This window comes from Otolemur garnettii, unplaced genomic scaffold, assembly GCF_000181295.1.
Source record: "Otolemur garnettii isolate 467f Iridium unplaced genomic scaffold, OtoGar3 scaffold00055, whole genome shotgun sequence".
In the NCBI taxonomy this organism is placed as follows: domain Eukaryota; kingdom Metazoa; phylum Chordata; class Mammalia; order Primates; family Galagidae; genus Otolemur; species Otolemur garnettii.
This window is the reverse complement of record NW_003852450.1, coordinates 6,358,670-6,369,594: the sequence shown is the minus strand read 5'-3', so window position 1 is coordinate 6,369,594 and position 10,925 is coordinate 6,358,670. Positions and strand designations below refer to the sequence as shown.

Below are 10,925 nucleotides of genomic sequence, written 5' to 3'. Positions count from 1 at the left end.
GTGGGTGCTAAATGAGCTCAAGATTGTTTTATTCTCCCCTTTGGTTTTTAAGTAACTCCAAGTATGAGAGAGACCTATTAACATGGCAAATTCAGGTAAACATTTTACTGATGAGACTCTCCAGTGATAAATGTGGAAGTTGAAAGTAACTCCATTTTGGATGCTGACACGTCATATTGACTTTTGATTAACTCCAGTTCAGAGAACACCTCTAAGATTTCCACTTTAGACCTACTGTTCCTTGTGTCAGAGCACAGACTTAATGTAAATACTGATCTTAGGTCAAAATAAGCTTGATACTTTCACACAAATTATAGGCAATGACATAACATAGCATTTTTGTCCTTTCCCAGAAGGCTGACTTTGTCTTACACATTTCCTATAGAGCACATAAACATTTTTCTTAATGTATATGATCCCTGGGTCTAGGGAGTAACAGTGCAGAGATCTATTTGTCTTGTGGATGCCTAAGACCATGATTCTGCTCACAACTTCCCCAATAAATCACTCTCTACTAACAAAATGGATTTGCCTGCTTCATCCTTTGTTTATGTGGCTCATTCTGCATTTGGGTGTCACTTTGCATATATAGCCCTTTCACAAAACAGATAGAGGCTACCTCTTACCTGTATCTTGACAGATAAACTAGCAAAACTAGTTTGGCAAACACACAGGGTAAAAGAGTTGCATAGGAATTATAGCTGATCCCTATATCTCGTCCTCCAAGATGTCTGCTGAAGGAAATGCTGATTAGCCACAAACACATTTGAGACAGTTGATTTTTAATATTTTCTTAAAAAAATACAAAGGAAATTAACTCTGTAGGTCAATACAATTCAGGGAAAGAGGAAAATATGGAATTTCAGAGCAAAGGAAACGTGCATTCTTGTTTAGGTTATCACATCCCCATACTCCCAATACCCATAAAACAAGAATTTCACTCCATGACACAGATGATCCTCGAATGGTAGCTCAGAAATGTTGATAGCAGAGGTACTGGGACTAACTAAAGAATTTCGGTTGTTGTTGATTATTCTGTCCTGAGATGAATAAAATCTACTCTAAGGACAGCTAAGGGAAAGTTATAGCAGGAGAAAGACTAAAGTACCAAACACAGCAGTAAAAACCACTCCTTAGCAGGGCGGCGCCTGTGGCTCAGTGAGTAGGGCGCCAGCCCCATATACTGAGGGTAACAGGTTTGAGCCTGGCCCTGGCCAAACTGCAAACCAAACCAGGGCAACAAAATAAGACTCTGTCTCAAAACAAAAACAAAAACAAAAACACTCCTTAGCAGAAGTGTGCCCTTAAAAGAACGAGGTGTTAATCAGGTAGCTGATCTTAACTAGGCTGCTGCCATCCCCAACCCATCCCCAAATAAATATTGTGAAAGTGTAACAGTAATAGTGTAGTAGTATTTGATTCAACAAAATTAAGTCTTTCACCGATTCAAAGCAAACATTGCCATGACTAGAAGAGCCCTGGCAAGGAATGAGACAATTGTAAGATCACAGGTACTTCTAATTCAACATCAGGTATACTGAACTCTCACATTTATGCCATGTCCTCCCATCCCAACATTTGTTTACTGTTATTTCCTCAGTCTCCAGTGCCAAGAGACTCTAGATGCACAACACTCAGTCTTGCAGGTTATACTTCAGTGGTGTTCTAGGTACACTCATATTCCATTAAATTCAGTTACTTTCACTTACTCCAACCTCATTCTTATATACTAACCCTGTCCCCCACCCCCCCAAGGTAGTGTCACATAAATGTCTCCCCCTAACCCCCAAAGTTTAGATAGGGCTCTCCTTTTGTTTTTTTCCAGAACACAAGTGCACTGCCCCTACCTACCTGTAGATTATTTATTCCTAGGGAAAAAGAAAGACTTGGATTTTACCAAGTTTATTCAAGTTGGTATCCTTCTAATTATCTAGCCTGGATACTGCCCACATCTAGCAGGCCATACTTACCTTAGTTCTCTGCAATATTTGAGGCATAACATTTATATAGTCTCCCAAGCACATGGTAGTTACAAACGACAAGAAAGTGCTCTCCAAACCAGAGGGAGAGGTGATCTGGTTTCTGACATCCATTCATTGTGCGTTCTCTTCCCTTGGGTATCTGTTTGTTACCCACCCTTCTCAGGAAGGACCACCAGCACAAAGGGGAGTGTATGTCAAATAAGTACAATCATCACTGCACTGGTGCCTGTAATCACCCTGTGCACAGAGTGAGAAACAAACATTCTGGAAAGGATCCTTGATTCTCCCACAAACTGTCCCTTGCACTGGTCACTAGCTCTGGATGGTGTTCCATCAATGGTCACTTCTCTCGGAGAACACACACACCAGCATCACAACGCTGGGTTCCCATGGATGTCACTACTTCCCAGCTGTCGATGATAGGGTCATAGCACTCAATACTACTCAGCAGGGAATTACCATCATATCTGAGTGGGAAAGAAGCAAAAGAAAGAAATAAGCTTTCTGTTGCTTTCCATACAAGCTTTTGATTCCTTTCCTTTTTTGAGACACAGTCTTACTCTTTCACCCTGGGTAGAATGCTGTGGCATCATCATAGGTCACAGCAACCTCAAACTCTTGGACTCAATCCTTCTGCCTCAGCCTTCCCAGGGACTATAGGTACCTGCCACAATGCCTGACTAGTTCTTCTATTTTTGGTAGACAGGGATCTTGCTCTTGCTCAGGCTGGTCTGAAACCCCTAAGCTCAAGTGATCCACCAGCCTCTACCTCCCAGAGTATTAGGATTACAGGCATGAGCCACTATGCCCAGTGTCCATAAATGTTCTCCATTAAAGTTGCCACTGCAGATGTTTCCCCCCACAATAACCCTATCTCTATCCAAAAATGAGGACTGGATCACATAAACTCTTGCCCTAGAAACAAGATGAGTCTGGCCTGGTTTCTAAATCCTTACCCTGCAATTGCATAGAGTCTTCCCCGAAGCACTGTGGCCCCTACATAGCATCGTGGAGTGGTCATACTAGTAACAGTTGTCCAAGAATCAGTGCGAATGTTGTATGCTTCAACAGAAGAAAGGTGGGCTGTACCATCAAATCCCCCCACCACATAAATATGGTCATTCAGCAGGGCTACTCCTGCACCTGGAGAAAAAGAGGCTATTAGCAGATGAATGGCACTGAGCCTAGGATTAGAATTCTTGAAACAAAAAACCAGTCACTAATAGCTAGCTGAATTCTAGGGCAGATAAGGGACATAGATTGGGCCCAGGTGGGCCTGAAATAATCTAATCCAGAACAAGTTATTCTATCTGTAAATTTTTTGGCTAGGACTTGAATTGATTAAAAAAAAAAAAAAAAGCAGTAAAGGTAGAAGGAAGAAAAGGAGTTCTGGAGCAGTTTTTACCCAGAGAAAATAAATTACAATAGCAGTGTTTTCTCTTTTTCTATATTCCAGCCTATTCTACTTCAAAAAGCTCTCAGTGAAGAGAAATAGCTACTCTTCTATTATTATCCCCTAGAGATTTTATTTAACAAATATTTGTACATTTATTATATAGACAGAATTGTATTAGATATTCTAAAATGCAGGAAGAGAATAAAGACATGAAGGCTTTGGATCTCAAATTTATAATTTACTTGAAAGTTTAAGCTGTCTTTATCCTAATGTTTAAACAGAAGTAAACAGGAGAAAGAAATCTGACTCCTAAGTCTATAGCGAACCAGGAACTAAGTCTGATTTATTGATATCCTGACCTGTGCTGCACCACCGTTAAACATGTAAAGAGTTGACAGCATTGTCTATTGTCCCCTCACTCAGATTTGGTCTTACCAGAACGCTTGGTGGCCATTGGTGTAACATTGGTCCAGTGTCCTGTATGAGGATCATATTTCTCAACTGAATTTAAGATATTCAAGCCATCATATCCACCTGAGAGAAAAAGCAAAGACCATTCCAGAAAGAGTTGTAAATTCTCATGCCCATTCCCAATAAACCTTTCTCTGAGTGCTTTGATTCATTTTTTTTTTAAGTTTCAATTCTCCCATAAGAGTTCCTTAATAACCCAAACAAAAATCTGATAGTATCCTACTTTCTGTTTATAAGAAAGAGAAAAATCCCAGTTAATGGAGAATATATTGAAATGAACCAGGGTTGGGGTTTTTTTTTTTTTGAGACAGAGCCTCAGGCTGTTGCCTTGGGCCATGGCATCACAGCTCACAGCAACCTCCAACTCCTGGGCTCAAGCGATTCTCCTGCCTCTGCCTCCCAAGTAGCTGGGACTATAGGTGCCTGCCACAATGCCTGGCTATTTTTTGGTTGCAGCCATCATTGTTGTTTGGCAGGCCTGGGCTGGATTCGAACCTGCCAGCTCAGGTGTATGTGGCTGGTGCCTTAGCTGCTTGAGCCACAAGTGCTGAGCCGAACCAGGTTTTATTATTTTTATTTTTTTTGAGACAGAGTCTCAAGCTGTTGCCACAGGTATATGCTGTGGCATATAGCTCACAGCAACCTCCAACTCTTGGGCTTAAGAAATCCTCTTGCCTCAGTTTTTCTATTTTTAGTAGAGACAGGGTCTCGCTTTTGCTCAGGCTGGTCTCAAACTCGTGAGCTTAAGCAATCCGCCTGCCTCGGCCTCCCAGAGTGCTAGGATTACAGGCATGGGCCACTACACCCAGTCTCAGAGTTTTTGTTGAAGAAAGTCTACTAACTTAATTCTTTTTTTTTTTTTTTTTGAGCAATCCGCCTGCCTCGGCCTCCCAGAGTGCTAGGATTACAGGCATGGGCCACTGCACCCAGTCTCAGAGTTTTTGTTGAAGAAAGTCTACTAACTTAATTCTGATGAAAAGGGATTCCCACCTAGTCTGTTGAGTTTCTTTCCCACTCTGGCAACCCAGACTTAATACCTAGACAGTAGATCACTCCACTGGCCACTACTAGTCCAGCGCCTTCTCTGGCTGTCTGCATATCTCCCAGCATGCTCCACTGGTCAATATTTGGGTCATATCGCTCCATACTGGTATGACGCCTGCTTCCATCAAAGCCTCCAGAGACATAGATCATATCTGCTCAGAATAAACAAATCACAAATTATTATAGAATGAAATCTCTAAGAATTCTTTTCTCTACAAATTCCCCACAGGTTCTTTTTTTTGCAGTTTTTGGCTAGGGCTGGATTTGAACCTGCCACCTCCAGCATATGGGGCCAGCGCCCTACTCCTTTGAGCCAAGGAGTAGGTTCTTTAAAAGTCTGGGAGTAAAAGCAAAACTTTTTTTTTAATAGGATAATTAAATCGTGTAGACAAGGTAACAGCACAGTTCAGACACCTAAAAAGAACAGTATAAGATAAAATCTATAAAAGCGTGCAAAACTACATAGACATTTGCAAAAATATGAGTGCCAGTTCCTCATACAGGACATGGAACTTTTTCTTTTTTGAGACAGAGTCTCACTATGTTGCCCTGGGTAGAGTGCTGTGGTGTCACAGCTCACAGCAATCTCAAACTCTTGGGCTCAAGTGATTCTCTTGCCTCAGCCTCCCGAGTAGCTGGGACTACAGGCACCCACCACAACACCCGGCTATTTTTGGGTTGTAGTTGTCACTGTTGTTTGGTATGCCTAGGCTGGAGTCGAACCTGCCAGCTCCAGTGTATGTGGCTGGCAGCCAAGCCACTGAGCTACAGGTGCTGAGCCAGGACACTGGAACTTGATTTGCCAAGTCTGTAGTCAGTATTGAAACATCTATGAATGCTGAACAGATTCTGTAACATTGGTATTTGTGAAAGCAAAATGACATATGTGACCCTACAAATTTATCCTCAATATTTTATCCTCCCACCAGACAAGTGGAGAGGTAAGAACCCTGATCCAGCCATGTTAAGATAGAAACATTACCATGCATACTAAGCCTACCTCCCAGGGTTGTAGCTCCTGCAAGGCCTCGTCGGACATTCATAGGGGCCACAGAATACCAGACCCCATCCTCATCTGCTGTGTAGTCCAGACATTCCACTGAACTGAGGCGGGAACGGCCATCATAGCCACCGATTACATAGATCCGATCATGTAGGGACACTGAGGCCACATAACGTCTCTTACGGGTGATGCTCTATGGATTTGGAAGGAGAGGTACAGAGCATTTCAGTTAGGCAAGTTTTGGGCCTTAGCTTTTGCTCTCCTTGCTGTTTTTATCTATACACCTGTATGCTTCTTCACTTGTCACCATGAACCCTCTCTGAGTGGTCCAAACTCAAGAGGCCCTCAGCTGGCTGCCTCCTAAATGAAATACGTGTTGTGGTACTCTTAAAGACGCAAACCTTCTGCACATTTATCTCTTTCCAAGGCTTCTACACAATTTAATGGCTTCTACTATCCAGCATCTAACTGTTTTCCTGTCCATAAGGAACTGGGCTAAAAGACTTATATTCTTCCATAGAGTAGAAAAGTAATCCTGCATTTGCTAATAAAAGCCAAAATTCAGGGCCGGGCATGGCATGGTGGCTCTCATCTGTAATCCTCACACTCTGGGATGCCAAAGCAGGTGGATTGCCTGAGCTTAGGAGTTCGAGACCAGCCTGAGCAAGAAGAGCAAGACTCTGTCTCTAAAAATGGCCTGGCATTATAGGGCACCTGTAGTCCCAGCTACTCTGGAGGCTGAGGCAACAGAATTACTTGAGCCCAAGAGTTTGAAGTTGCTGTGAGCTGTGACGCCACAGCATTCTACTCAGGGTGACAAAGAGAGACTGTCTCAAAAAAAAAAAAAAAAAGCCAGAATTCAATGACCCTAAATAGCAGGAGCAATATATATATATATATATATTTTTTTTTTTTTTGTACAGATAGAGTCTCACTTTATTGCCCTTGGTAGACTACTGTGGTGTCACACAGCTCACACCTCTAACTCCTGGGCTTAGGTGATTCTCTTGCCTCAGCCTCCAAGTAGCTGGGACTATAGGCGCCTGCCACAATGTCAAGAGCAGTAGATTTCTATGTTTTATCAGAAATTATTGTTCATTCAGCAGAGAAATAGAGACATACTAAGGGACATACTTCTGAATTCAATTGACACTAGTTCAATTTAATACAATTCCACAATTCAACTCTGGATTCCATTTAACACAGTGTGACTAATGAAGGATTCGAGGAGTTATACAGACAGCTTCGTGGCTTACCCCTATAATCTTAGCACTTTGGGAGACTGAGGCCAGAAGATGGCGTGAGCCCAGGACTTTGAGACCAGCCGAGCAAGATAGCAAGAATTCATCTCTACAAAAAATATTAGCCAGGCATGGTGGCATGCACCTGTAGTCCCAATCACTCATAGAAGGCAGAGGCAGGAGGATCACATGAGCCCAGGACTTTAAGGTTGCAGTGAGCTATGACAATGGATGCCACTGCACTCCACTCAGGCCAACAGAGCAAAACCCAGTCTCAAAAAACAAACAGAGCAAAACCCAGTCTCAAAAAATAAATGAAAAATAGACAGAGAGATGGACAGGTACCTACATAGGTGGTGCCCAGCTGAGTTTGACACAGGGCTACTGACATTTCTAAAGTCTAATCTAACCTCAACAGTCACAAACAGTTTACTGAGTACCCACCGTGTACACAGTATTGTTGTAAGAAATGTGCTATTACTTAGGCTTTCCTACTTTTAGGGGTGGATTAGTTATGATATAGAATAGGGAACCAAGGACATTTAAACTTGCTCCCAAAGAATAGTTCCACCATTATTTACTGGTAAAAAGCTCCACTCCTGAGTCTTGGGGTCATATTTTTCTACCACGTCGATGGGAGACTGCTGGCTTCCGAAGCCCCCAACCACTAGAAGCACTTCATTGGCACCTGAAAACAAAGGCAAAAAAAAAAAAAAAATTAGGTTACTTCATAACCCCTGGCCGAGTAACTCACAGGGAAGTATAAGTAGAAATGGTTTTAGCATACATTTTGCTTTATGTTGTAGAAACAATGATCTGAAATAGGAGATACATCATGAGGCTGCCTAAGAGTTATTTCTTCTTGAGGATCTAGCTCTTTATTCTCAGAAATTTAAATTCCTAGATAACATTCAAACTCCAGAAGGCAAACCTAAACACTACTGCAATGTTTCAACTTATACAGATGACTCTGGCTAACATAATAACAGCTTCAGTGCAGGCAGGGAACACAGAAACAGAAAAGAAATAGATGATGCTACATAACCCAGAGAACTGACAATTCTTCCTATTGGGTGAAAGTTTCTCAGTAAACATTGTGGTAGCTATATGTCTACTGTGGAACTTGGCTAGAGGTGTCAATGTGAGTTGTTCAGGGATTTTATGATTGTAAAATGACTGGGAACCTAGATCACCCAAACATCTTTGCTACAAAGAGCTCCTTTCATTATTTTCCCCTGATAGATCCTGTATTTTGACAGACTGTCTACCAAAGTGAGTTTAAGTAATTAATTTCCCCATAACTGCTACCAGAGCTTTTGAGTAATGAGTGCCAGTGTTTTACACTGAATGGATATAATTTTAGTAGGATCTGATGTCTTTATTTAGCCAGGTTAGCTTTTCCTAGCACAAAAATTATTTTCCTTTAGAAAACTTAAAAATAACTCAAGGACCAATATAATCACTATCCCCACTCACAAATTATCCTCTCATTAAAAAGATTTAAAAAGTATTTTTCTTGTGATCATAAAATACATTTCATTTTTTTCTTATTTCTTTTTAAAAACTAATTGCTATTTCTCAAGCTTACTTTAAGCTTCCCTAGTTTAAGTTTCCCTGGGAAGTAGCAATATAAAATACACTGTCACTGCTAAAAAACCTGGAAAATAAGCAGCACAATTTGCAATAGCAAAGATGTGGGAACAACCCAAGTCACCATCGATACACGAATGGATTAATAAGATGGGGTAGATGCATACCATGGTGTACTGCTCAGCCTTTAAAAAAAAGAAGGTGATTTAGTATCTTTTGTGACAACTTGGATAGAATTGGAAACCATTCTTTTAAGTGAAACAAGAATGGTAAAACAAACAAACAAACAAACAAAACCCCATAAACACATGTACTCAATATCAAATTGGAACTAATTCATAAACACTTAAATGCACATGTGGAAGTAAATCTCAATGAAAATCAAGCTGGGGTTGGCCAGGTGCAGTGGCTCATGCCTGTAATTGTAACACTTGGGAGGCTAAGTCGGTGGCTCACCTGAGCTCATGCGCTGGAGATTAGCCTAAGCCAGAGTGAGACCGCCCTCTCTAAAAAACAGCCAGGCATTGTGGCAGGTGCCTGCGGTCTCAGCTACTTGGGAGGCTGAGGCAAGAGGATCACCTGAACCCAAGACTTTGAGACTGCTGTGAGCTAAGACGCCACAGTACTCTACTGAGGGTGACCAAATGAGACTTTGTCTCAATAAAAAACACATCAAGCTGGGAGGAAGTGGGGAAGAAGATGGGTAAATTCACACTTTATTTAGTATTTAGTGCACACTATTTGGGTAAAGGATACACTCGTAACTTTGACCCAATCTGTACAAAAACAAAGTACATAAACAAAATATGTATACCCTTAATAATCTGAAAATAAAAAAACTTGGAAAACATAGACAACTAGTATGAAAAAAACTACCCATCATTTTACAATACAAAGACAGACACACCAAAGTAACTATTTTCTTCCAGCCTTATTTCTAAGTATTTATAAAACATAAATGGAGGCTGAGCTTACACCTGTAATCCTAGCACGCTGGGAGGTGGAGGCAGGTGGATTGCTTGAGCTCATTAGTTCAACACCAGCCTGAGCAAATAGCGTGTCTACTAAAAATAAAAAAACTGGCTCAGGACCTGTGGCTCAAGCGGCTAAAGCACCATACACATACACCTGAGCTAGCAGGTTTGAATCCAGCCCGGGCTTGCCAAACAACGATGGCTGCAACCAAAAAATAACCAGGTGTTGTGGTGAGTGCCTGTAGTCCCAGCTACTTGGGAGGCAGAGGCAGGAGAATCTCTTGAGCCTAGGAGTTGGAGGTTGCTATGAGCTGTGATGCCACAGCACTCTACCCAGGGCGATAGCTTGAGGCTCTGTCTCAAAAAAATAAAAATAGAAAAACTGAAGCAAGAGGATCACTTGAACCCAAGTTGGAGGTTGTGAGCTATAACACCAAGGCACTCTACCCTCAAAAAAACAGCTTGAGACTTGGTCTCAAAACAAAAACAAACAAAAAAAAACGTAAATCATACCATATTAGGTAATAGTAACAAAATCTTTTAATACGTGGTTATAATATTCTTAGGTATTTCAAGGTTTTATAATTTTGGGTTATAAACAATTACATAGAAATATGTAATATGACAGATATGATTGTATGTAATATCATAGGACTATGATAAATACCTTGAATATGAAACTTTTCCTGGTTATTTTCTCAACATACAAATGGGAGGACTACTGGAGTGATGAACTTAAAAAAATCCTTTGATATGTGACTTTTTCAGGTTGTATCAATTGCTACTCCCACCAACAATATAATGGAGCGAACTCATTCTGCTCTGTTAGTACTGCGTATTATGTTTAAAATTATATTTATTTTAATTCTTATTTTATTACTGATACGACCTTATACTAAATCAAGTTGAACTTTCCCTTCTTATATTTAGTAGTTTTACTTGCTCTTCTATCTATACACTCAAATCTTTATTTCTATTTATTTATTTTTTTAAGAGACAAAGTCTCATGTTATCGCCCTCGGTAGAGTGCTGTGCTGTCACAGCTCACAGCAACCTCCAGCTCTTTGGCTTAGGCAATTTTCTTGCCTCTGCCTCCCGAGTAGTTGGGACTACAGGCCCCTGCCACAACGCCTGGCTATTTTTTTGTTGCAGTTTGTCCTGGGCTGGGTACGAACTGGCCACCCTTGGTATATGGGGCTGGTGCCCTACTCACTGAGCCACAGG

At 41.2% G+C, this 10,925-nt stretch overlaps 1 protein-coding gene across 1 annotated transcript in view; it reads right to left on the bottom strand.

The window, feature by feature from the left end:
- Positions 1–763: 763 nt before the first annotated feature.
- KLHL12 (kelch like family member 12) overlaps positions 764–10,925 on the bottom strand; it is a 41,580-nt gene continuing 31,418 nt past the window's right edge. The window contains exons 6-11 of the mRNA XM_012806608.2: positions 7,719–7,825; positions 5,894–6,089; positions 4,887–5,045; positions 3,814–3,912; positions 2,939–3,125; positions 764–2,449 (exon numbers count right to left, since the gene is read on the bottom strand). Coding sequence (XP_012662062.1) covers positions 2,323–2,449; positions 2,939–3,125; positions 3,814–3,912; positions 4,887–5,045; positions 5,894–6,089; positions 7,719–7,825 — 875 coding nt within the window. The 3' untranslated portion in view covers positions 764–2,322. The remainder of the gene's footprint in view (positions 2,450–2,938; positions 3,126–3,813; positions 3,913–4,886; positions 5,046–5,893; positions 6,090–7,718; positions 7,826–10,925) is intronic.